Source organism: Macaca mulatta, chromosome 6 (assembly GCF_049350105.2).
Source record: "Macaca mulatta isolate MMU2019108-1 chromosome 6, T2T-MMU8v2.0, whole genome shotgun sequence".
Lineage (NCBI taxonomy): Eukaryota > Metazoa > Chordata > Mammalia > Primates > Cercopithecidae > Macaca > Macaca mulatta.
Window position 1 is genome coordinate 70,469,043 of NC_133411.1, and position 27,889 is coordinate 70,496,931.

General features: G+C 37.1%; 2 protein-coding genes across 10 annotated transcripts in view; both read left to right on the forward strand.

The window, feature by feature from the left end:
• The window catches only part of IPO11 (importin 11), a 229,617-nt gene that overhangs the window by 157,304 nt on the left and 44,424 nt on the right, over positions 1-27,889 (forward strand). For 3 of the 9 annotated variants that reach the window (XM_078004421.1, XM_028849457.2, XM_078004422.1), the window contains one exon: positions 13,956-14,950. The exons of the other annotated variants lie outside the window; for them this stretch is intronic. In XM_078004421.1, coding sequence (XP_077860547.1) covers positions 13,956-13,977 — 22 coding nt within the window. In that variant the 3' untranslated portion in view covers positions 13,978-14,950. Of the gene's footprint in view, positions 1-13,955; positions 14,951-27,889 lie in introns of those variants that run through there. 9 annotated transcript variants of the gene reach the window in all.
• LRRC70 (leucine rich repeat containing 70) lies at positions 12,302-14,950 on the forward strand. The gene is made up of 2 exons (XM_002804382.4): positions 12,302-12,441; positions 12,903-14,950. Exon 2 carries the CDS (start codon positions 12,941-12,943, stop codon positions 14,807-14,809), a length of 1,869 nt encoding a protein of 622 aa, XP_002804428.2. The 5' UTR covers positions 12,302-12,441; positions 12,903-12,940; the 3' UTR covers positions 14,810-14,950.

Consider the following 27,889-nt stretch of genomic DNA (forward strand, 5'->3'; position numbering starts at 1 on the left):
GGGTCTAGCTTCTATTGTTCAGGCAGGCCTTGATCTCCTGGGCGTGAGTGATCCTTCCAACTCAGCCTCCTGAGTAGCTGGGACTGCAGGCATGGACCACCATAGCTGTGTAGTTAACCTTTACCAGAGAATTTTATCCATCCAGATGTTTTCTTGTTACATTTTACCACTGTTAGCAGTTTTTGTAAGACAGGCCTGTGGTGATGAATTCCCTCAGCTTTTATCTGTCTAAGAAAGTCTCTATCTGTTCTTCATGTTTGGAGTATGTTTCTGCTGGTTACAGTATTCTTGGTTGCCCCTTTCTTTCCTTCAGTACTTTGAATATGTCATCCCTCCTGACCTAGAAGATTTTCACTGAAAGGTCTGCTGCCAGATGTGTTGGAGCCCCCTTATATGTTACTGGTTTTATTGCTGCTTTTAGGATCCACTCTTTGTGACCTTTGAGAATTAGATTATTATATATATGTCTTGGAATCATCTTATGTGGGTTGAATCTCCTTGGTGGTCTTTGACCCTCTTGTCCCTGAATATTTATATCTTCCTCTGGATTTGGAAAATTTTGTATTACTATTATTTTTTTACTATTTCTGCCCCTTGCTCTCTCCCTCTTGAAGGTCAGTGACTCTTACATTTGCCTTTTTTTTTTTTTTTTTTTTTTTTAAGGTGGAGTTTCACTCTTGTTGCCCAGGCTGCAGTGCAATGGCACGATCTCAGCCCACTGCAACCTCTGCCACCTGGGTTCGAGCAATTATTCTGCCTCAGCCTCCCGGGTAGCTAGGATTACAGTGATGTACCATCACACCCAGCTAATTTTGTATTTTTAGTAGAGATGGGGTTTTGCCATGTTGGTCAGGCTGGTCTTGAACTCCTGACCTAAGGTGATCCACCCACCTCAGCCTCCCAAAGTGCTGGGATTATAGGTGTTAGCTACTGCACCTGGCTACATTTGGTCTTTTGATGCTGTCCTATAGATCTCATAAGCCTTATTCATTTCTTTTCAGTTTTTCTCCTCCTTTGATTGCGTTTTCTTTCTTTTTCTCTTTTGACTGATTGATTGATTGAGACAGGGTCTTACTCTGTTGCCCAGGCTGAAGTTCAGTGGCACGATCATGGCTCACTGCACCCTCAACCTCCTGGGGTCAAGCGATCCTCCTTCCTCAGTCTCCCAGTTAGCTGGGAGTACAGGTGCATACCACCACACCTGGCTAATTTTTGTATTTTTTGTAGAGATGGGGTTTTGCCATGTTGCCCAGTCTGGTCAGACCCGTGAGCTCAAGCTATCCACCCACCTCAGCCTCCCAAGGTGCTGGGATTACAGATGTGAGCCACCACACCCAGGCTGACTGTATTTTCAAATATTCTGTCTTTTACCTTACTGATTTTTTTCTTCTGCTTGATCAGTTTTGCTGTTGAGATCTTCTAATGTATTTTTCAGTTTGTCCGTTGTTTTTTCACCCCCAGTATTTCCGTTTGATTTTTTAAAAAATAAAAATGCAAAAAATTAGCAGGGTGTGGTGTTGCACATGTGTAATCCCAGCTACTTGGGAGGCTGAGGCAGGAGACTCACTTGAACCCAGGAGGCAGAGGTTGCAGTGATCCAAGTGATCCAAGTGCTACTGCACTTCAACCTGAGCGACAGGGTGAGACTCTGTCTCCCAAAAAAAAAAAAAAAAATCAATATATTTGTTAAATTTTTTGGTAAGTTTCTGAACTGATTTTCTGTGTTTTCTTGAAATTTGTTGAGCTTCCTTTTGAATTCTTTGAAGGATTGCACATCTCCATCTTTTCAGGATGGATCCTTCATCTTTTCAGGATAGATAGTCTGATAAATATGAAATGAGGTCATATTTAGCTGAATGTTCTTGATGACTTGTAGAGGTATGTCAGTATCTGAGCCTTAAAGAATTAGGTATTTTTCCATCTTCACAGCCTCGCCTTGTTTGTACCTGTCCTTCTTCAGAGGGTCTTCAGGAATTCAAAAGGGACTGACTGTTCACTTCCCTAAGCCTGTGGACACTGCAGCCATTTCAGCACTAGAGAATGCCCTAAGGCCAGGTGTGCAGTTCACCAGCCTGAGGGACTTGAGAATTCCTGGGGTTCCCAGGCAAAGGTCTTTGCTTACTTTTCTCTCCCCTCGTTTGCGAGGAGTTTCTCTTTGTGCTGTACTGTTTGGAGTTGGACCCAGTACTGTGATTTATTGTGGGTAGTGGGGAGGGGAGAGGGGTTCTGGTAGTAGCTTTCAAGGCGAAGCTGTCGGCATACTTCCTTGTCTCACCCAAGCACACAGCTTCTCTCTCTGCCATGTACTGCCTGGAGTTGTGGTAGGAGTGGTGTAGGCAGTGAAAGACTGTTCTTTCTTCCCCTTTCAATTTGCCCTTTCTTGTTTTATGCTAAAACCAGGTACTATGATCTCTCACCTGGTTTCTTTAGCTCTTGTGAAGGTATTTTCTCATTTGGATAGTTCTGCAGATTATTCTGCAAATTGGTGTTCCAGTGGAGGAATGCAAGGAATTGGTCATTGGAGGGTTCTGTTTTGCCATATTGCTCTGCCTCTTCTCTGAGTACTTGCTCTTATTGTTGATGTTTTTACTCAAAATACAACCGGAGCTGATTTCTAACTTAGTTTCTATTATCTGATTATACAGTAATTTGTGGAAAGGGGCAGTGAAGTAACAAGGGAAGGGTTCTTTACAATTTTTATTTTGCCAGGGTTGGTCATAAAAGAAACAGTCTTCATGGAGTGTATTGAATGATGACTAATTCCCTTTCTTGCTTGTTATGCAAGGAAAATAGAGACATGAATAAAATTACTTATATAAGTTTCAGGACCTCAGATGTTAAATTCTGCTCCCTTACCACTCTTTGAATATATGGTTTACAAAGGGGCTGATCCTTTGAAGATCAAAAGAATCTTTACATTATGTATGTTTTCCTTCTTTGTATATAATCTAATGCAATTTGTAGTAATTATTGGTTCTGATTATTTCAGTTCAACTAGGAAAAAAAAACCCTTTGATGCAGCTTTTAATGTTTTTATTTTTTGTATAAGCTATGCATATGTATCTTTTGGCTCTTGTGAGTTTGGGGACTGGTTTTCCAGCATAATTTAAGTAAGATATCTATTTTTGAATTGGCTAATAATTATAAGCTGGATTTTGTTAGCTTTAATCTAGCAGAAGCTGGAGGATGTAGACAGGTGTCAGAACAGTTGATACTACAATTGGATGCTCACTCCTTTCATCTGTCTACAAAGCAATTTCATTGAAAAAGAAAGTAAATGATTAATTCCTTGGCTTGCTGATTTTTCATTGAAGGGTATAATCATTTATAAAACTTTTTTTTTTAGCTTCTGAAAGTTCTTTGAAAACCAGATATTCCCCTCTCCACTCCCCCCAAAAAAGTGCCACACTTTTTGAAGTATTTTGAGGTGTTTCTATCTTCCTACATTAGGATATGAATGGAAATAGTCTATTTTGGTTTTCATTTTTAATACAAATTTACTTTACCCTTGAAACATACATTAGGACTAAAAGTCACCTGTTCCTCTTCTGATATCAACCTTATGACACTAATACAATAGCAGTGTTTTAAAGATGCTATTATGTGGTAAGTCACCATACTGTGCACTGAGGACCCATTGTACTTCACCTTTAGGATAGATGATTGTTCATTGCACTCTGGTATCTTAGAACAACAATTTGTGTCTTCTATCTCCTGTCCTGACTACTTAGGAAAGTTTCTGAATGCTTGTGAATTTGGGACTGCGTTCTCAATGCTTTCCTCATATCTGGGAACCGTGACCTGTTTGCAAATTAGATAAAGGCTTCTGGCAAACTGTTTTCATATGTAACAGTCATATTATAGACAGACACTGGGTGCCGTTAGCTAATCACTGACCATTCTATGAGAAGCTTCTTCTAAACATACCACCAGAGAAAAACTAAACTGTTATCAAATGGGATTATTTTGATGTTTCAGGACCTCAAACTGCTTTACAATGAGAATAAGAGATGTTTCGCAGTGAGAGTGAGGTATTGGGTCCAGAGCTCAAAGTAGTTGACATGATACAGAAAAATAATTGTACACAGAATAACTAGCTCCAACAAGGATAACACTAGAAAAAGTATTCAGAGGAGTAAAATGATGAGTCTCATGTGCTTTCTAGTTTTACCCATGTAGATGATGCATGTGTACGTCACAAGTGGTTCCTTCGTAGCCTGAGGAACATCTTTTTTATTTTGTTTTATTTTATTTGCAGATTCTTTTCCTTGAGCTTCTGTTTTTATTCTATCCAGAGTACCAGAGAGAAAAATATGCATTATAATGGGAAGGGAAGCTAGATTAACTTCAGATGCCTGTTGTGCATACTGTTTGTGTGACGTTGGACCAGTTTTCTATCATTTTCAGTTTTCTCATATTTCAAATGGAAGCAGTGATAACAGCTAGCGCCTAGGGCTTATTATGATAAATTGGAGAATGTGTATATAATGCCTACTAAAATGCTTAATGAATATGACCACTCAGTAAATCATTGTGTCTACTGTTAATTTGACCAACTGTGTGATGGTACTAGTTTATCCAGTAGGTAGATTTCTTTCTTTTGAAACTTTCCCATGTTCATCTAGTTTATGTGTGAAGAAACTGATAACAAGAAGTAAATAATAACTAATAGAACACATCATTTATGATAGCCTTTATACAATACATTTTTTACACACATTTCAGTTGATTCTTCCAATAGCCCTATGGGTATGGACATTATTAAACTTTTTTTTTTTTTTTGAGATGGAGTCTTGCTCTGTCACCCAGGCTGGAGTGCAGTGGCGTAATCTTGGCTCACGGCAAGCTCGGCCTCCCGGGTTCACATCATTCTTCTGCCTCAGCCTCCCGAGTAGCTGGGACTACAGGCATGTGCCACCACGCCCAGCTAATTTTTTGTATTTTTAGTAGAGATGGGGTTTCACCATGTTAGCCAGTATGGTCTCGATCTCCTGACCTTGTGTTCCACCCGCCTCAGCCTCCAAAGTGCTGGAATTACAGGCGTGAGCCACCGTGCCCGGCCTTTTTTATTTATTTATTTTAAAAAAAAATTTTTTTTTGGATACAGTCTCGCTCTGTCGCCCAGGCGGGCGGGCGTACAGTGGCACAATCTCAGCTCAGTGCAACCTCCACCTCCCAGGTTCAAGTTATTCTCCTGCCCCGGTCTCCCCAGTAGCTGGGCTCACAGGCGCACACCACCACTCCCAGCTCATTTTTGTATTTTTAGTAGAGATAGGGTTTCACCATGTTGGCCAGGCTGGTCTTCAACTCCTGACCTCAGGTGATCCACCCACCTCAGCCTCCCAAAGTGCTGGGATTATAGATATAAGCCACCGTGCCCAGCCTTATTAAACCTTTTAAATGTGTAATCAAGACTAATAAAGGCTAATTACCCACCCAAAGTCAAGCACCAAACTGAAATTCAAATCCAGTCTATCTTACTCTTAATGTCTACTCTGCCAGACTGTTGAGTACCTCAAGTACTGTTTGAGGTATTGAGTACCTCAGGCTATTGAGTACTCAAGTACTGTTTTGTCTAATTTTCCTATTCCACAATCTGGTTTTACTATTTCTGAGTCATTTTTGTTAGACTGATTAGAAAATGAGATCATATTCCTAGATATTTCATTATTAAAGTAAGATACTTCTTCCAACCACTTAAAACCACATATCTCGTTTTTATTTAAGTTGTTCATAAAAGGGACAACAAATCATTCTTTCTGTCCTCTATCTAGAAATCCAGTGCATTTATTAAGAAACTATGTATTGAGATTCTCCACTGCGTTATAGATACTTATCCGGAAGAGATGACATAGAAAATACATTGGAAGTATTATTTGGTGTTTAGAACTCTAAAATTCTAGCTTATTCACAGGACACAGTATCTTTAAACTATAATATCTTGATTTTATAGTACACAGTAATTATATATATATATATATTTTTGTTTATTTGTTTATTTTTTTTAGGCTTTGAGGCAGGGTCTTACTCTGGTTGCCCAGGCTGGAGTGCAATGGCATGATCTCGGCTCACTTCAGCCTTGACCTCCTGAGCTTAAGTGATTCTCCCACCTCAGCCTCCCAAGTAGCTGGGACTACAGGATTGCACTACCACACCGGCTAGTTTTTTGTGTTTTTAGTAGAGATGGGGTTTCGCCATGTTGCTCAGGCTGGTCTTGAACACCTGCACTCAAGCAGTCTGCCTGCCTGGGCCTCCTAATATGCTGGGATTGCAGGTGTGAGCCACTGTGTCAGGCCTTTCACGTTCTTTCATAGTTATGAAGTTTGATCACTGCACATTGTTCATTTTTTAAGTTTCATTTTCTCAAGTTCCATTTGTTAAGAAAAACTCCTATCGTACATTACATAAGAACAAAATTTTATATATGGAAATGTGGTAGGATCTTCTGGGGGTATAAAGCTTTACTATTTATTTATTTATTTATTTATTTATTTATTGAGACTGAGTCTCGCACTGTCACCCAGGCTAGAGTGCAGTGGCACGGTCTTGGCTCATTACAAGCTCTGCCTCGCAGGTTCACGCCATTCTCCTGCCTCAGCCTCCCGAGTAGCTGGGACTACAGGTGCCTGCCACCACGCCTGGCTACTTTAAAGCTTTACTCTTAATTTCTCTATGTCTCATTTTTTTTATCCATTGTATGAGGGTAATCAGAGTACCCTACCTTATAGGGCTCCTGTGAGAATTAAAAAGAGATAATACTTGAAAAATGTTGAGAACACACTCTGGGTCATAGAAGCACTCTATCAATAAATAGATCTGATCCAGCAGTAGCAAAAGGAGTTAATCCTATATTCTGTTTATCTTAATTTCTCTGCTTCATTAACCTTTCTGTGTACTCCTTTTTAAAGTTGTGAGTTAGATTTTCTATAGGGAATTTTTCTGAATTACTGAGTAGCTGTATTATACTACATAGTGGAAATATGTTTGATCTGTGAGCAGATCAATGAATTATGAGCATTGGTTATTGGAGTGAGAAAGAGCTGCTGATGCTTCTTTAGCAGGTCAAAATAATGGAGATTAAATGGTAGAGGGTCTGTCAAATCCAAGCTATAAGATGCTTGAAAGGCCAGCTGTGAAAAGGTTAGCAGTTTGGATGCCAAGAAGCAGTTAACCAATTTCCAATTACCAAAAGAGGCGTGATTCTGGAATTATTTTTCACACGGTTGTCAGTTTGACTAGTCTCATGCCTGACATAGATAGTATTGTGTGGAGCCTGGATGGCCCTGCAATAGTTATATATATATCTCACAGCCGTATTGGGTGGTCTTCAGCACTGGTGGCTTAACATTGAGAGTTCCCTTAGGGGTTATTTAGGTTAATCTTTATCTGGTAATAAACTTTCCTTCTACAGCATCTCTGATGGGGATGTTCATTCAGCTTCTGTTTGGATACTTGGCTAATAAAAAGTCCCTGCTCCTTAAGGCAGCCCATTTTATTGTAGGACTTCTAGCTGTTTGTCATGTAAGTATTATCCTCAGAATACAAACTGTGACTCCCAAATCTGTGCTTTTATCTCCATATGCTAGTTTCTATATTCAATACAGTCTTCATTCATGTAACTTCATCCATTTTATAATATTGTCTGTTGAGGCAAGAAAATAATTTCACAAAGGTTATTATATAGTTATTGGAAGAGACTTAGCTCTCTCATGGCCTTATTAAATAATCTGTTAGGCTAATTACTCCCTCCTCTCTTCTTCTGGGGTGTGTGTGTGTGTGTGTGTGTGTGTGTGTGTGTGTGTGTGTTTAAAACTATAGGGATTTTAGGTATTATGATAAACTAGAAATTGTAATATAAATATAAAATAAGAACCATCAAAATGGAAGGAATTTGCAGAAAAGAGAAATTCTAATATAGCTCAGATCTGAAGTATAATCTGCTGAGATTAGTCTCTCAGCAAAACCGAGAAGGTGGTAGATAAGGTCAGAGGAGAGATTAGTGTTCCAAAGGTTTCAGGTGGAGCCAGGGAAAAGAGGAGATATTTTGAATTCTAATCCATCTCTGCTAGCTTGGAACAGCCGTTCTGTTTAATAGTTCTGCTTTCTGTGCTTTGCAGTGTAAAACTATGCCAATATACAACAAATAAATTGATCATCATATAGTGGCAATGAGAATGGTACCTAACATTGTCCATAGAAATAGAATATTGCTTCTCAAAATGACTGGGTAACAGAACAGATATCAAGAAGTTAAAAATGTTCTTCTAAAGTCATGCTGAGGGGATGATTAATAATGTTCCTTGAAAGTGTCCCAGTGACAGTACATCCTTAGGAAGCATCAGTTTGCTTTTAAACCCCTGTAGTCACAGGCATAGTTGAAATTTTATGCTTCTCATGCATAAAGTACATAAAGTTTATTTTTTATTTTCATAGATTTGCAGTTAAAAATTTCTTACTTTTCTTGTTGACAATTGAGCAAATAGAGATATTCATAGTTTTGCCATGTTATAGGAGCACAATATTTGTTTCTGTTTTTATTATAAAGCATACATTAGAAACTTAGAAATGATGACATATCTTGGCAGTAATGTGCATGGACAAATTTTACATGAATATCATAGCTAATGTCATGATATTTTCATTTGGATATTATTTCAAACTTAGAAAAACACTGCAAGAACAGTAAAGAACACCCATATGACCTTTACCCAGAATCACCTATTGTTAACTTTTGTCCCAATTTGTTGTGTGATACACATTTTCTGTCAGATAACTAGATAGGTGTTTTATATTCTGAACCATTTCTGTATAAGTTGCATTTGTCATTGTCTTTTACTTCTCAGTACTTACAGTCTAGGACCAATTATTGCTTTAGCTCTTGTGTTTTTGTAGTCTCTTTTACTCTGTCATGTAATTTCCTCAGTCTTTTATTTTTCTCTTATAAAATTTTTAAATAATCCACTCATTATAATCTCTCTCCATCTTTCCAATTGCCTCTCTGTTTTTGTCTTCCATCCATCCTCTCCGCAACTCCCCCAACAGAATAGAATGTTCCTCATTTGTGATTTGATATTTTCTTATGGTTCGATTTATGTATGCATCTCCCATTAGAATATTGCATAAATGATGTGTCCCTCTTGGACTATCACAGGCAAAGTCACATGGCTCTCATCTGTCTCTCACTGATGATGTTAATGCTGATCAGGGTGTTATCTGATTTCTCCATTGTGTATAGTTACTATGTTTTTTTTTCCTGCAACTGATAAGAGGTCTATATTGAGATATACTGCCCCTCATTAAAATTTATCTCTTACATTGAGCAAAATAATTTTCAAATTGTTTGCTAATTTTTTTTTTCTAAGAGCACAAGTCCACTTTATTTACTTTTCATTAGTTTAAATCCTTAAGGGGTTACAGCATCTATGTCCAAAGCAGAAGGATCGCTTTGGAATTTGGCAAAAACCATGCCAGTGTTTCCTTGGGCCCAAGTTACCTTTCTCTAGAATACTCTGGTTTTGTTTGGTTTGCTGCCAGGAGTCACTGTGTTCTCTGCTTTGTATACGTAAGCACATTTATTGCCCAAATAGAATTCAGTTTCATCTCAGGCATAAACACCTTCAGTTTTAAGAAGATCTGTGTGCTCCCTTTGGTTTCAGAGACCCTGCTTATAGCAGCAAAAATGACTTTGGATGACAGCCTTCCAGAAATATTTGCCTTTTGGAAGTCATGTTCCAAGCAGGCCTCGACAGGCTTCATGATAGCAGAAAGAGCTGGATTATTTTTTAATTGCAAATCCCATTTCACATTTTCATTCTCTTGATTTTAGGTCCATCAGTAACTTTTAAAGTCCATAAAATCAGTAACTGCTGTTATTATAAGCCATTCTTTATATGTAAACCAATCTTGATTGGTTTATATATAGATACTATATATCTAAATACATATAGGCTGGGCACAGTGGCTCACACCTATCATCCCAGCACTTTGGGAGGCCAAGGTGGGAGGATTACTTGAGCCTATTAATTCAAGACCAGCCTGAGCAAAATGGCAAGACCCCGTCTCTACAAAAATAAGAAAAATGCCAGGCATGGTGGCAAGCACCTGCAATCCTACCTTCTCAGGAGGCTGAGGGAAGAGGGTCACTTGAGACTGGGAGGTCGATGCCGTGGTGAGCTGTGTTCACATTGTTGCACTCTAGCCTAGCCGACAGGGCAAGACTGTGTCTCAAAAGAATACATGCATACATACAGATGATGTCTGTTTAAAAGATGCTAATGGAACAATTGCTCTGTTATTTATACATTCTTGTTTTAGTATGGGCAGAATCTGAATGGAAAAGAGAATAGTTGTGTATTGATACCAGAAACATGAGATGATCTGAAGACAAAGGAAGTGTAAAAGAAGGTTTCAGCAACAAGAATGAGAGGAAAACAGCTCAATGAGTCAATTTCCTGGAAAGAAATAGAAGGCTAATTTAAGAGGCTGAGCGTAGTGTTCAGTAATAGTTGTAGTGAACATTAGTAATCAGAAAAGGGTAATGAGGAATCGTTAATCAGTTGTCTCTAAGAACAGCAACTCCTAAATGAACAGAAAGACTGAACTTTCTTTTGCTGGAGATTGAATTTTTTTTTTTTAAGCATTCAACCTGAGAGTTACAGTGTACTATTTACATTTAATCGTTTTGTTTCAGTCAGTTTAGTTTCCTTCAGTTTTTAGAATGTGAGAAGTGAGATTTTATTTTGTCATTTTTCCTTAATACAATTTCCTAAAAATTTTACCTTTGCATCCTAATAAGTATTGTAGCTGCTTTGGATATTTTTTGGCATAGAGAACAAAATTAATTCATACTCTGGTTATATTACTTTGTGGGTTTTTTCTCTTTAATTTTATTTTGATTTCAAAGGACCCTTTCTCTCAATTTTTCCTAACTCTTTAAGTTGTATGATGCAATTGAAAAATCCATGGGACAAGCCTCATATCACTTGTGTGTTATTGGAAGTACTAAACAAAATGGACCTGAGAAACCTAGCTCCTCCCTCAGGTTCATGTCATTTCTGTCAGTTGTTTTGTTTTCCATTTTTAATGCATAAGATCGCAATAACAATAGCCAGCCATAAAGGATAGGTATAAGAATCATAAATCATTTTGATAAAGATCTGCTATCCAGTATGCATTGTTGAATTTTTAGTCATAGAAAGATAATGCTAGGTATTATTTCAGGTATCTAATATGGACATAATTCATATTATTATCTAAAGTAATTGTTGTCTTGATGTGAAATGAATTCATCTTCAGGCAAATTCTAATCCTTGGGAATGTAACTGCTTTAATAACAAAGGAGAGTTGTATACAATTATATAACTTGATATTTTAGGAATATTATCAGGGTGTTAGGAATATTAATAAAAGTCAGAATTAGAAAGCTTAAGCAACTAACTTAAAGTTAGTTAATGAAAGAAAGTTAATGACTGAACAATATATAATATAAACAATTTATATCTGATTCTTTAAATTCTTGAAAAACTAGATTTTAAAATTCTCAATTTTCATTCTAAAAGATTCAAACTAATACAGATGTATATAGGGCAAAACATCGCCTCTTTTACTCTCCCCAACTTTTCTTGCAAAGATAACCTATGTCAGTAATTTGGTATGCAGCTTCTTACCATCTTATAATCCAACTCTACCAATTAGTGCCTTATTAGTAATTAGTACCTTACTACCAATTAGTACCTTAACATATTAAATAGTACTCAGTATTTTTTGCAACCAAAAATATTTTGAAAATTTTGAAAAGAGCACTGGAGGATAATATAACAACATTTATGTTCATTCTAAATTTTTCCCCTATTTTTATTAAAGGAATAAAGCATAAAGTTGAAGTCTTCAATGTGTATTTAAAACAACATAAATATTTTGTTCATTAAAAAGTTTACAAAAAATTTTATTACTCTATATACATCTTATTTCAACTAGCCTTTTCCATTCAGTAGCTATGTTGTTGATAGCTAGAGTCTGTTGATAGATATTTGGGTTCTGAATAACTAACGTTTTCAAGTATCCTTTAAAAACTATTATTTTACATTATAGGAGATATTTTGATGTGTATATTAGGAAAACTCTAACTGCATTCTGAAAAAATAAGTTCCTGAGATTTCCGTTCAGCAATACTTTTGAAACACAGATAAAATTACTTCCTGTCTCTTAGCTTCCTGAATCCATGGCAACCTCTGTTTTACACATTGACTGTAAAGGAACCAATGTGAAGAGTGGTGTTTCCTGAGCAAACGGTGACTTTAAAAAAAAAAAAAAAAAAGTGGTGGGGTGGAGGTCAGCAATGCCACAGAACAAAATGGAGTTTAGAAATGTCGTTCTTCAGATTTAAAAAGAAAACCTTTACTGAATCAGCTGAGTGTTAATAATACGAATTTCCTTTTCTTGGTAAGATTATTTACTTAAATATGAACTTTTAGCTGACATGAAAAATAGTTTTGTAAGAAACTAATTTAGAGTTTAATTGTTCTGTAGTGAATTTGTATTTTCATAAATTATAATGTTGTTTGATACTAGACTTTATGTTGTTAAAGGGATATATTAAATTCAAAGATTCTCATTCCTACATCATTTGTCACCTATGTTGTAATCAATTGTAATTTTTAAGTTAACTTAGCAAATGTTTCATTAATCTGAACTATTTTGTCAAGTAATGGGTTAATGGCCTGATCACGTTAATAATTCTAGAAAGTATTCCATACTCATTATTTTATGCTGTTAGCATGGTATGATTTATGATAGTATTATTGGCTGATCCTAATTAGAATACAGAAGTTATAGTATTATAAAAAAAAAAATTCGTGTGATGAAGTTTTGATGATTTAAAGCTTTACCTTCTCTTTTTATAGCCAATTCTGATCTGAACAGAAAAACCAAGAACAGGGATATGTGTGGATTACAGTTTTCTCTGCCTTGCCTACGACTGTTTCTGGTTGTTACCTGTTATCTTTTATTATTACTCCACAAGGAAATACTTGGATGTTCGTCTGTTTGTCAGCTCTGCACTGGGAGACAAATTAACTGCCGTAACTTAGGCCTTTCGAGTATTCCTAAGAATTTTCCTGAAAGTACAGTTTTTCTGTATCTGACTGGGAATAATATATCTTATATAAATGAAAGTGAATTCACAAGACTTCATTCTCTTGTAGCATTGTATTTGGATAATTCTAACATTCTGTATGTATATCCAAAAGCCTTTGTTCAATTGAGGCATCTATATTTTCTATTTCTAAATAATAATTTCATAAAACGCTTAGATCCTGGAATATTTAAGGGACTTTTAAATCTTCGTAATTTATATTTACAGTCTAATCAGGTATCTTTTGTTCCAAGAGGAGTATTTAATGATCTAGTTTCAGTTCAGTACTTAAATCTACAAAGGAATCGCCTCACTGTCCTTGGAAGTGGTACCTTTGTTGGTATGGTTGCTCTTCGGATACTTGACTTATCAAACAATAACATTTTGAGGATATCAGAATCAGCCTTTCAACATCTTGAAAACCTTGCTTGTTTGTATTTAGAAAGTAATAATTTAACAAAAGTACCATCTAATGCCTTTGAAGTGCTTAAAAGTCTTAGAAGACTTTCTTTGTCTCGTAATCCTATTGAAGCAATACAGCCCTTTGCATTTAAAGGACTTGTCAATTTGGAATACCTCCTCCTGAAAAATTCAAGAATTAGAAATGTTACTAGGGATGGGTTTAGTGGAATTAATAATCTTAAACATTTGATCTTAAGTCATAATGATTTAGAGAATTTAAATTCTGACACATTTAGTTTGTTAAAGAATTTAGTTTACCTTAAATTAGATAGAAACAGAATAATTAGCATTGATAATGATACATTTGAAAATATGGGAGCATCTTTGAAGATCCTTAATCTGTCATTTAATAATCTTACAGACTTGCATCCAAGGGTCCTTAAGCCATTGTCTTCACTGATTCATCTTCAGGCAAATTCTAATCCTTGGGAATGTAACTGCAAACTTTTGGGCCTTCGAGACTGGCTAGCATCTTCAGCCATTACTCTAAACATCTATTGTGAGAATCCCCCATCCATGCGTGGCAGAGCATTACGTTATATTAACATTACAAGTTGTGTTACGTCTTCAATAAATGTATCCAGAACTTGGGCTGTTGTAAAATCTCCTCATATTCGTCACAAGACTACTGCGCTAATGATGGCCTGGCATAAAGTTACCACAAATGGCAATCCTCTGGAAAATACTGAGACTGAGAACATTACTTTCTGGGAACAAATTCCTACTTCACCTGCTGGTAGATTTTTTCAGGAGAATGCCTTTGGTAATCCATTAGAGACTACAGCAGTGTTACCTGTACAAATACAACTGACTACTTCTGTTACCTTGAACTTGGAAAAAAACAGTGCTCTACCGATTGATGCTGCTTCAATGTCAGGGAAAACATCTCTAATTTGTACACAAGAAGTTGAGAAGTTGAATGAGGCTTTTGACATTTTGCTAGCTTTTTTCATCTTAGCTTGTGTTTTAATCATTTTTTTGATCTACAAAGTTGTTCAGTTTAAACAAAAACTAAAGGCATCAGAAAACTCAAGGGAAAATAGACTTGAATACTACAGCTTTTATCAGTCAGCAAGGTATAATGTCACTGCCTCAATTTGTAACACTTCCCCAAATTCTCTAGAAAGTCCTGGCTTGGAGCAGATTCGAATTCATAAACAAATTGTTCCTGAAAATGAGGCACAGGTCATTCTTTTTGAACATTCTGCTTTATAACTCAACTAAATATTGTCTATAAGAAACTTCAGTGCCGTGGACATGATTTAAACTGAAACCTCCTTTTAGAATTATATACTTTACATGGAAATATAATGAATTATATGAGGTTAGCATTATTAAAATGTTTTTAATAATTTGTGAACAGTGTATTCATTTAGCACATATTTTCTTTGATATGTACTGTATTAAGTAATAATAGCTACCATTTCTGTGTATCAAGCACTGTGCCAAATATTTCACATTTCACATTTAATCTGTGAATAGTCTTGAAAGGTGGTACTATTTATACTTTACAGGTGAGGAAACTTAGAGTTTAAGTAACTTTCCCAAATTCTCACAGCTTGTTACACTGTTTGGGCCTCTCTGACGAGCTCATGCTTTCAGTTTTATGCTATATTGCTGCTGTGGTTCTAGGATTGTAATACAAAAAAAAAAGACATGGTTCTTATTCTAGGTGGAGCTTGAAATTTAGAGGAGGAGATACGTGGTTACCGCACAATACGATGATAAGTACTGTACTTAGAGATGCTGTTGAGTATAACATTTGTGGAGGTGAGAGATGGCTTTATGGAGGAAGTGACATCAAAACTGGATCATGAAGAATAACTAGAAATTAGCCCAGTGAAGAGAGCTGAGTAACACTGTGTCAGAGGGGTTAACAGAAGAAAAAATGCTGCTTTTCAGGAACTAAAATTCAGTACAGCTGGTGTTGTGAATGATGGTGTGCGATTTAAAGCCTGAAAGATCAGGTGATGAAAGCTCTGTAGTTGTATGCTTTATCTTGAGGGCAACAGAGAGCCATTGAAGGATTTTTAAGCAGTAGAGTGAAATGATTAGATTTACCCTTTAGAAATTTGCCTTTTTCTGGAAGTAACAGTAAAACTGGAGCCAGAATTAGTTGAGTAGGAATCTGAATTACTAATCCAGGGGAAAGATGCTAGAGGCCTGGGCCAGGATACTGGCAAAAAGGATGGATGGATCAGGAGGTACTTTGAAAGTAAAATGAACTGCCTTGGTGATTGGTTGAGGGGTGGCAGGGGAGGGAGGAGTCAAAGATGTTAGGTTTTTGGCTTAGGCAGTTTTGTGCTGTATTCACTAAGCTAAGGAGTGAAAAGGAGTGGGGCAAAATAATGAGTTCAGTTTTAGACAGATTGAATCTGAGGTTCTTATTAGATCTCCAAGTGGAAATATATAGCATGCAGAAATTCAGAAGTGAGGTCTTATAGTAAAGGCCAATAATTCTTAAACTTTCATCTATCCAGTACACTGGAAGTGTATGATACACCCTTTACAGTAACAATAACCATTTGGGCGATAGGTAAGTGGGGAAGAATAAGACCTTGTAGAAGTTGAGAGAGTCCCTAGGAGATGTTAGTGCCCTTAATTAAGAATCTTTAATATAGATGGTAATTGAAGTCATAGAAGTAATGTAGTGTTTTTCTTTATTAGCATGAATTTGTACTTGCGTAGCCCTCTGCAGAATATTAGGGATTGTAGTAAGCGCCCATGCCCATTGGTTCATTAATAGTGACCTGAACCACAAATATGTATTTAAAATTTTTTCTTAAGCATTGTATCTTTCATGTTTGTGTCTCTTCTTCCTTTTCCCCAAAATTTGTTTTTTTAAATTACTAAAAAATACAATCCTTATGAAATTAACCTGGAACATGTTATCTGGGAGTATTTAAACCAAATGATAATTATCAAGTTCATATTGTAAAATGAAAATAATTATAATAAATTGCAATACTGTTTATTCTACCAAAATACAGTGGTTCTCAAACTCAGAATCGCCTGGTAGCCTTATAAAAACACAGTTTGCTACCCCGACTCCTTCCTGTATCCCTCCCAGAGTTTTTTCTTTTTTAAAAAATTGTTACTGATAATATTTGTACATATTTGTGTGGTATGTGTGGTATGTTGTTACATGTATAGAATATGTAATGATCAAGTCTCAGGGTGTTGGGGGTATCTATCACCTCAACTGTTTAACTTTTCTATGTGTTGGGAACATTACAAGGCCTCTCTTCTAGCTATTTTGAAATATATAATATATTGTTGTTAACCATAGCTATTCTACTTTGCTGTTGAACATTAGAACTTATTCCTTCTATCTGACTGTATTTTTGTACCCATTAGCCAACTTCTTTTCATCTTCTTCACTGCCACACACACACACACACACACACACACACACACACACACACACAAAACCTTCCCAGCCTCTGGTGTCTGTCATTCTGTTCACTACCTCCATGAGATCAGCTTTTTTTAGCTCCCACATATGAGTAAGAATATGTTACAGTTGTCTTTTGTACCTGGCTTATTTCACTTAACATAATAACCTCTAGTTCTATCTTTGCTGCTGCAAATGACAATATTTCATTCTTTTTTATGGCCTGATAGTATTCCACTGTGTACATGTACCACAGTTTTCTTTATCCATTTGTCAATTGATGAGCACTTAGGTTGGTTGCTGATCTTTGCTATTGTGAATAGTGCTGTAATAAACATGGGAGTGCAGGTCTCCATACTGATTTCTTTTTCTTTGGATAAATGCCCAGTAGTGGGATTGCTAGGTCAGATGGTAGTTACAATTTTAGTTTTTTGAGAAATTCCCATACTATTTTACATAGTGGCTGTACTAATTTACATTCCCACCAATAGTATATAAGAGATCCCATTTCTCTGCATCTTCACCAGCATCTGTTATTTTTTGTCTTTTTATTACTGGCCATTCTAATCGTGCTAAGATGATATCTCATTGTGGTTTTCATTTTCATTTCAAATGCAATTAGTGATTAGTGATGTTGAAGATTTTTCATATACCCCTGGGCCATTTGTATGTCTTCCTTTGAGAAATGTCTATTCCTTTGCCCACTTTTTAATGGGATTATTTTGTGGATTTTTTGTTTATTTGTTTGCTGTTGAGTTATTTGACCTCCTTGTATATTCTGGATATTAGGGTCTTGTTAGATGAATATTTTGCAAATGTTTTCTCCCATTCAGTGTATTTTCTGTTCACTCTTGTTTCCTTTGCCATCCAGAAGCCTTTTCACTTAATATAGTTCTAGTTGTCTATTTTTGTTTTTATTGCCTGTGCTTTTGAGGTCTTGGCTATAAAATCTTTGCCTAGACCACTGTCCAGAAGTGTTTTCCTTGTGTTTTGCTGTAGTAGCTTTATAGTTTTAGATATTATTTTTAAGTCTTTAATCCATCTTGACTTGATTTGTATACAGTGAGAAATAGGAGTCCAGTTTCATTCTTCTGCATATGGATATCCAAGCCAGAGTTCTTGATTCAGCGGGTCTGGAATAGAGCCTGTGAGTTTTCAGTTTAACAAGTGTGCTGATGCTGTTGGTCTGGGACCATACATTGAGAACCACTGCGTTAATATATTTGAGAGAAAATCAGAGAGGAGCTGAAGAGTAGTTTTAAGATTTATTAGCAATTGCATAAATAAAGCCCCACCAACCCCAAAGAGTTTTCCAACAATGGTTTGCTTTTCCCTGCTTAGCTGAATGCTTTTTCAGGGATTGTAATTTCAGCAGTAAATGCGAATATGTTTAAATAAATGTTATTTTTCCTAAGTAATTTGTTTTGTTATGGAAGAGCGATCTTTTTGTTCACCTCGAGAGACATTTTTAATAATGAATTTTTTTCTTTGTTGTATCCTCCCAACTCCTACAAATCCAATTATGTTTTTTCTTTAATTACTGAAAGTACTTGTTCATTGGGAAAAAATTTAAACAGTGTAGAAATACATAAGGTAAGCTGAAAATTTCTCCATGGCCCAGTTCCGTACCACAGTACTAAATCATACCCTCTTAAAGATGTTCACAAGCAACACAGCTGGCTATGTGAAGTTCAGAAAAATTTATATAACAAAGTATTTTTATCTTAAAATTCCTAAATTCAAAGAAGACAATTCAGAAGATCTATCCAAATTTTTGCTTTTTGAAAATATAGCTTCTAATTAATTTAGACTCAACTGGAAATCCAATTATATTAATACCGATTTATATATGGAGCTGTAGTTCTACACAGTGGTATTCATTAAATGTTCATTTCAGTCTTTGTCAGCTATTTCCTTTTAAAAAAACTTCTTTTTTTACTAATCAAAAGAGAGCTGGAGTAAATAGCTACTCCCTTTTAAAATATTAGCCAGCTTATATTTCACTGTTGTTTGATAGTTGTGCAGTAAAAAAACTTATTTAAGATATAATTGAAGTGTTACAGGCATAATAGTTTTCTTGGGTACAATTTCTGTATTTCATTGTTTCACATTTTGAGCAGCCCTAAGTGAAAACCAAATGATATTCTAAATTAATATAGCTAAGGAAGCTCACCTTTCTTAAGATTTCTGTATTTCTCTACCATTTACTATAGGTTCTTATCTCTACCATTTATTAAAAGTTCTTGATTAAAGCACTCTAATTTAGTGTGACTGTGTTTGAGGAAGAACAGAATCCATTTTTTCCACTGAGTATTACAAATTGTGATTAAAGTTTCAGGGCATAACAAAAGTAATTTGTTTTCCCCTCATAACAAATGGCAAATATTAGAAATCAATAGTATTTATTTATAAACTATAAAAGTGTATGACTTTTAAATTTATAATTCCAATGTGGAATTTTAAAAACATATCTCTCATTTCTGGGATGTAAAACTGAGAACTTACTCTCAGCCTCTTCCTGTCAGTGAAGTAGATATATTTGGTGTCAAGCTATTGATGAGGGCTTCAGTGGTGTTGGGACAGAGACTTCAATAGTAGTGATCAGGAGATAGGAGAGGCTGGGCACGGCAGTTCATACCAGTGATCCCAGCACTTTTGGAAGGCTGAGGTAGGTGGATCACTTGAGTTCAGGAATTCGAGACCAGCCTGGGCAATATGGTGAAACTTCATCTCTACCAAAAATACCAAAAATACCAAAAATAAAAATAAAAAATAAATCTGGGTGGGGTGGCCTGTGCCCATAGTCCTAGCTACTTAGGCTGAGGTGTGAGGATTGCTTGAGCCCAGCGGGAGGAGGTTGCAGTGAGCCGTGATTATGCCACTGCACTCCAGCCCGGGTGACAGAGCAAAACTCAAAACAAAAAAGGGAATAGCAGATCACAGGGGAAGAAGGGGAAGGCTGGTAAAGAAGACTAACATGTTCCATGGTCCTCTGGAAGTGAGAGATGCCAGTGTTTGATAGCTAGAAGCTAAGTGGTCAGGAGAGTAAGGGTGGACATTATGGGAGAGTGAGGACATTACGTAGAACTTAAGTAGTGGGGAAAGAGGATCTGTGGATACCTCTTTGTTGTCCCTAAACCTTTTACTGTTAGTGGCGTCCTGTACTTTCTCATACATGGAGTTCCAGGGTTACTTTGTTGATCTACTCTGCCTCATGGCTTTCTGGGTCTTTTGAGTAACCATTGGACAGATTTTTGTTATCTTTTCTATTGCTTTGTGTATTTTGTTTTTAGGAATTCTCCAAGTAGTAGTAGAATTTATCCAGATCCCCCCATACCAGTGTTAATGCATGTCAAATATTTTCCCTGTAAACACTTTTTAAAACTGTTATTGATAAATAAATCACATACAGAAGTAGACACACCTGTATAACTACCACTGAAGTCAACAAATAGAACGTTCAGATGTAACACATACGTGGACATTTCTTGAACCTCTAGGCATTATATAAACATTTAAGTTTTAAGCTTTGAGGTGAAGGAGGACCAGCATGTAATTAGGACATTTGTACTCAATTAGCTTACCTGCACAGCAACAAATAACAGTTAAATCTCCAATATTTGTTCTTAGGCAGTGTTTAAAAAAAAAGAAAAAGTAGGAGAAGAAAGCCTAGGGAACCTTTTCCAAGCTTCTGACAAACAGTTTTAATGCTAGGCCTTCCTGCCAAGTTGATCCCACATGAACTTTTCCTGTTGAGACCTATTCTTTTTTGTTATACAAGTCAAACTCCTTTACTGGTCCTGTTATTGATCTCTGAACTAGAAAAATATATGTTTGGACTTAAAGTATGATGTACTCCTTTAAGAGGAAGGAGAGTGCGGTATGTGAAGCAAAACAGGCTGTTGTGTTTACCATTAGACTTTATCTAGACCTTCTCATTTCTCATTAAAATTTATATTTGACTTTTCTCTTGCTGGACTTACCTATGAACCCTTTTAAGCTAGTGGAGAGAGATATGAATCAATTTTCTCAAATTGTTATCTCCTTCTTAATGATTTCACGGTTATGGAAGCAATAGTAACAAGGTAATAGGCATTTTTTTTTTCTATACTCGTGCTGTACTGTCTGAAGCATAGTTTTTTGTTCTTCTTTTTAAGTGCCCTCTACCACTGGTCATCACTTTGCTGAAGCTGGTAAGCTTCTGTGGCCGCACACTTTTAATGTGGGAAGCCTGGTAGGTTAAAAGAGAAATGTTGGAGAAAGCAGTATGAGAGAGAAGAATGTATAGTATACCTGCTGCTGGCCCAGATGTGCCTTGTTTCATTGCTTCTGACTCAATTCCGAGACATCTTGTGATAGATGACATTTTAATTTAGTAGAAAGTAGTTTTCTTATCCTGAATAATGTGGAGACCATATATATATATATGTTGTCTTCCTTTTGTCTCCATTTCTTCCCATGTCTGTGGAGTTTTCACTACATGCACATAAACCCTAGCCTGTTGTTAGTTTGTATCTTTGACTTTGGGCAACCTTATTGCTTTTTTCCATATGTTTTCTATGATACACAAGTTAATACATCATTTATATTTTTGTCTGAGGCTCTGAGGAGCAAAAGTTTTTATGTTGTACTGCAGTTTCCTCAAGCTTTGGCTTTCAAAACTCCCTTATCCTCAGGTACCTGCTTCTCATCTATGAAGGCATCCTTAAACACCATCGTCTAGAATTAGGACCATACCTGCAGTAGTGTTGTTGTAGTTATAGTCTTATTATAATGCTACTGACCAGGTAAATCCAGGCTATACAATTCCTAGCAGATGGAAAGCCCCTGTGAAAGCCTGGAAACTAGAAAGTGTTAATCAAAGAGAGCCCATGAAGGTGGAGAACAATGTGAGGCTAAATAAAGTCAGAGAGCTGAGCAGGAACCAGGTCATATATAGGGCTGAGTAAACTAGGATTAAGGGTTTGGATTTTTAAGTGTAATGGAAAGTTGTTGAAAGGTATTAACTTTTGCTTTAAAGCAAGAAAAAGATAGTAGGTTTTGTAAAAGCATTCTAGTGTGCTGTATAGAGAATGGATTAGAGGAAGTCAAGAGTGGAAGTTTCCTCTTTTGGGAAGGTAGGCAGTAGTTTAAACTCTAAACTCGAGACAGATTGGCTTGTTGCACAGTGTTAATAGTAGGAATATAGAGGAGTAGAAACAAGGAAAAAATTCAGAGATAAATTTGACAGAATTTGTTGATAAATTGAGTAAATGGAAGGGTAAATTGGAAGGGTAAATGAGAAGAAAGGTCAAAACTGAATGCCTGGTTTCTAGCATGAGTCACTGGGTTGATAGAGATGCTTTTTACTCAGATAAGGAAAACAGGAAGAGAGCCTGGTTTTGATTTTCCGTTTTGTTTTTGGTTTCCTTGTTTTTGTTGGGGAGGCATTCATAAGTTTGGTATTGGATCTCTTAATTTTGAGATGATTGTGAGAGTGCCAAGAGTGGATGAGAAAGATGCCGATGTACTTAGGGTTCCAGAGCTTAGAGAAAGGTCATTGAGCATAAAGTTTTTCGGTCAACTGTAATACCTTATTATAAAACTGTAACAAAATAGTAACTATGTGTTTATATGAAGTTGTTAGTTTAATTACACATTTTTGTTCTGTTTTTGTTTTTGTTTTGAGACGGAATCTTGCTCTGTGTGGGGTGCAGTGGCTCGATCTCAGCTCACTGCAAATTCTGCCTCCCAGGTTCATGCCATTCTCCTGCCTCAGCCTCTCGAGTAGTACAGGCGCCCGCCACCATGCCCGGCTAATTTTTTGTATTTTTAGTAGAGACAGGGTATCACCGTGTTAGCCAGGATGGTCTCGATCTCTTGACCTCGTGATCCACCCGCCTCGGCCTCCCAAAGTGTTGGGACTACAGGCGTGAGCTGCCACGCCCGGGCACACATATGTATTTTTAAATGTGAAAATTTGCTTCAGAACTATTTTTTTCTTTTATTCTTGATACAATTTTATTCAAATGCTTCTTGCAGACTTTGACATTGTGTCTTCATCATTATCAGTCAAAATTCCCCTTTGATCATGTAACACTGTTTTGCAGAGCATGTTATCTTCATTTTGTTCTGAGCTGTGTGGCATGCAAGACTTTTCCAGGAATTTAATCCCAAGCTACAATTACCTTTTCAGATAACTTCGGTAACATGAACAGAGTTGGCCTTTTTGATTTGTTCTTAAAATATATCTTCATCACCTGAGGTCGGGAGTTCGAGACCAGCCTGACCAACATGAGGAAACCCCGTCTCTGCTAAAAATACAAAATTAGCTGAGCGTAGTGGCACATGCCTGTAATCCCAGCTACTCAGGAGGCTGAGGCAGGAGAATCATTTGAATCCGGGAGGTGGAGATTGTGGTGAGCTGAGATCACACCATTGCACTCCAGCCTGGGCAACAAGAGTGAAACTCAGTCTCCAAAAAAAAAAAAAAAATGTATCTTCATGATTACCTTGTAATTATGTGTTGTATAGCTTTATTTTCATCAGTTTCCAATATCTACAATGGTGCTAGCTCCATAATTACCAGTTCTCTGATAAATTTCTTTATATCACTTAAAAAAAAAAAAAAAACAATTCTGTGAAGTGACTTTTTAAGTAACTACTCAATCTTTTATTCAGCTAAATTTTTAAAAATTTTTTTCCAGACAGTTCTGTACCAGTCCTTGATCATCTCCTTTCCGTGGAAGCTTAGTATGTCTTCATTGGGCATTGTTTTTTTATAGCAAAATCACACAGGATGGCGCTTTCTTCTTATGCCATTAAATATAGATCATTTTAGTTATTTCTTGTAGTCTTAAAGATAATGGTTTTGTTGGAGGAGGGTGGTGCTGCTGTGTGTGTGTGTGTGCACTCAAAAAATGAAAAGAAAAAACAGGTAATCAGGGGAGTGGTTTAGTATATAAAAGCCTTTGTAAGGATCATTATGGAATGCAAAAAAAAGTCAACTTTCACTTTAAGATAGTGAATTTCAACTGTGGTTTTTTAGCTTATTTTCTTGCCAGTATTTTTCCGGGGAGCTAGATTTATTAATATACTTTTCCGTGACCATGCAGAGAATTACTGTGTAGAAAGGATGTATGTTTCCATTTAAATGACAAAAGTATTTGCAGGCTACATCCTGGGAAATATCTACAGGGGAAAACTTTTCTTTTTTTTTAACTAGGTAATGGGTTTATTATATTTTTATATTTTTTAAGTGAATAAATATTTTTAAAGTATTTTCTTAGTTTTCTAATATAAAAATATTGAGGTATAATACATTTTTTAAAAGGTTCTTTGGCATCTTCAACAATTTTTAAGAGTGTAAAAGGATACTGAGATGAAAAAGTGTAAGAGATTTAGAGACTGTTAACCCCCTCATTGTTCAAATGAGAAACGGTGATGATGCTGACATTTAAGTAGTGCTCTGGCACATGGGGCAGGCCTTGTTATAAGCACTTTACTTGTGGGTACTATTATTCCTTCATGTTACTGATAAGGCAAGTGAAGCACAGAGAGGTTAAATTGACTTGCCCAAGACCATGTAGCTAGTCACTGGTGGAGCCACAATTCGAGGCTCTGATGCTGACCACAGTTTTCTGCCACTTTCATGAGGTCTGGAAGGGGTCAGAAGGCCCCTGCCATCTGGTTACTTCACCAGCTCTCTGTTCTCTAGCAATTTCACAGTCATTATGCAGGAGTCACCGAGGCCTCGAATCTGCTTTGCAGTCTTCATCCCAGATTCTGCCACCCTGAATGTTTTCAAGCATGGCCTTACAGTTGGCCTTATAAGGCCTTGATGTTTTTCAAATCTGTGTGCACTTCCACTTCAACCACACATTCCTCCCTTGTGATCATGCTCAAAACTCTAATATCCTGTCTTATTGTAACTTCACATTTTCCAGTTTTCTTACTCTCTACCACTAAACTTTTTTTTTTTTTTTTTTTTTAAATGTACAGTGTCTTGCTTTGTCACCCATGCTGGAGTGTAGTGGTGCCATCATGGTTCACTGCAATCTTGAACTCTTGGCCTCAAACGGTCATCTTCATATCTCAGCTGGTACTGAGTAGCTGGGACTACAGGTGTGCACTACTGCCCCCAGCTAATTTTCTTCTTTTTTTGAAGAGACGGGTCTCACTTTGTTGCCTAGACTAGTCTTGAACTCCTGGCTTTAACTGACTCTTCCACCTCAGCCTCCCAAAGTGCTGGAATTACAGTCGTGAGCCGCCATGCCTGGCGTAAACCTTGATGTTTGCACTTGATGTTACGGGTTTTTCTTTTGTTTGTTTTTTCCACTTTTAACCCTATTTTCTACCTGACCCAACAGGTGCCCTGTGGTCAACTCAGACTTCTCATTAATACCCTCAGCTCTTTAAACCCCTCATCCTCAAACTCTACTAGCTTTTCAAGCTTCCAAGCCTGAATTGCCTGACTCAGTTTCTCCCTATGTGTATCTGCTTGGGGTGTAAAATATAGCAACTAAAAATGATAGAAGTGTACAGATTGAGGCTGTTACAAATCTAGGGCATTTAACTGCAGTTGGACCTCAGTGCCATTGAGCAATGTTTTTGTCTTTGGTCAAGACCCTCTATTATAAACATTGACCACTTGGCTCCAACTGCTTATCCACATGCCTAATACATAACCTCACCTTCTAATTCACAGAAGGAGGATAATTCAAAATGCAGGAACTTCCGCTTCCCACTGTGAGCCTCCAAGGGAGTCTGTACATCTGTGTCCTGCTGCCTCATGTACGAAGATATCCTTTGTGTTCAGCCCTGCCTCTGTTAGGATCTCACTTCATCCCATCTCTGGGATCCTGCTCCTTCACCCACCCCTTTGGCACCTGCACTTTCAGCTGCTCAGCCTCTACTAGTCCATTTCCCTCAGCCAAAAACACTCCTTCAACCCTGCACTCCCTCTGGTTATTACCCTATTGTTTCCGTCCCTGGACAAGCTGCTTGAAAGAATGGTCACTCCTCTTCCTCAGCTAGAACCTGATTTATCTGATTACTTGACTTTTGGTGCTGTTGGTCACCCTCTCTTCTTCAGGGATACCACTTTCATCATCTTCCTTCTCATGTCTTTGCTCTTTTTGTATCCCCTGTTGGATTGAGCAAAGTCACCAACCTAGTCAAGTCACTGACCCAAGATGAAACCCAACAGTCATCCTAGACTCTTTCCTCCCATTTATCTTCCATAGCCAATTAGTTGCCAAATCCTGTGATGTTTACCCATTAAACATCTGTCAAACCTACCCCTTTCTCTTTATTCCCGTGGCCACCAAACCATTTCAGGCTGCTACCATCTCTTCTGATGTGGAGTGATCTTGGCTCCTCACCAACCATCATACTCCTTTATGTGGTTCTTTTTACTGCCTTGGGCAATAATGATGCTGAAGGGCCCCCCAGAGAAGAAGTCTATACCAGAAAACAAGAGTGACCAGAAGAGGCTAAGCTCACAGAAGCTAAAGAAGCAGAGTCTTCAGGAAGGGAGACCAGTGGTGTCCACCCAGCAGAGATATCTCATGAGATATACTGAAGTGTGGTCCCTAGATTGCAAAAATGAATGTCATCTGCCCGTGGAGTAGTAGGGTCGAAAGCTGCATTGCAGTAGGCTGACGGGAGTCCTGGGAAGCCTAGAAACTGAGAGTAGCTAGAGATGACTTCTTCCAAAAGATGAGCTTTGAGCTCTATAGAAGCAATTTCTCAGCACAGTAAGGTTGAAGTCGTCTCCAGTCAAGCCTGGAGCACTGCCCTCTGAGTGTGGTCAGTATAAGGTTCTGGATTTCAGTCTTGGCTGTAGCTATTAGCAGCTGTGGAGACACTCCACCATCTCAGTCTTTATTGCTTGCCAATTGTAGCTGCTTTCAGCTAAGTTTATTCCTTGCTCAGGGGCTGTTCCAATTGTCAGCTCTTCCTCCTCTGGTAGGGAAAGTGGAAAACTATTCTTTTAATGTTACCACTGTTGTAGTCTCTACTGTTGTAGAAATTCTGGAGTAAGACTAATAAATCAGGGCTTGTTTCTTCCTTCGACTATTTCGATAAATTGTTGTTCTTTGCTTAACCCTGTTGAATGACCTAAGCAGATAAATACAGTTAAGGGGATATTTTATCTGGTTCTGGGTTTTAGTGCCTAAAAACTTGTTTAGTCTCTTAAATTACCCTAACTTGACTTAAACTTCCTGTATTTAAAATATAGTAATGCAAGAGTGACTTTAATTATTAATTAGGTACCATGTATAAATAGCATAATTATGGTCTGGTTGGATCTGAGAAAATTCTAAGGTGATTAAGGTTGTGATTCATTTCTGTCTTGTGATTGCTATTATGAAAAAGTGTTACATCATCAATTTTAGCTTATGTAACTATTTTGAAAAGTTAATTGAAAATTTAGTCTGTGTTACTGCCTGCTTGGACTTTATAAAAGTCTATAAAATCTGCACGTTTATAGATTTACCCCCTAAATCTATAAAAATTAAAAAACACATACTACAATTTTTTTTAAGATTTCATTGCGATTTAATTTGAATTTGCCTAATGCCTAATGATTTTGAACATCCTTTTAGGATGCTCACATGCCATCTGTATATCTTCTTTGGTGAAATGTCTGTTCACGTTTTTGCCTTTTTTAAAAAAAATGTTTTTGTTCTGTTTCTTTTAAGAGACAGGTCTCTCTGTTGTTGTCCAGGCTGGAAAGCAGTGGCTGTTGCCAAGTGTGATCATAGTGCACTGCAGTCTTGAACTCCTGGCCTCAGGAGATTCTCCTGCCTCAGCCTCCCAAGTAGCTAGGACTACAGGCTTGCACCACAGCACCTGATGCCTATTTTAAATTGAAATTGTTTTTCATCTTAATGTGTTTTCAGAGTTCTTTTTACATC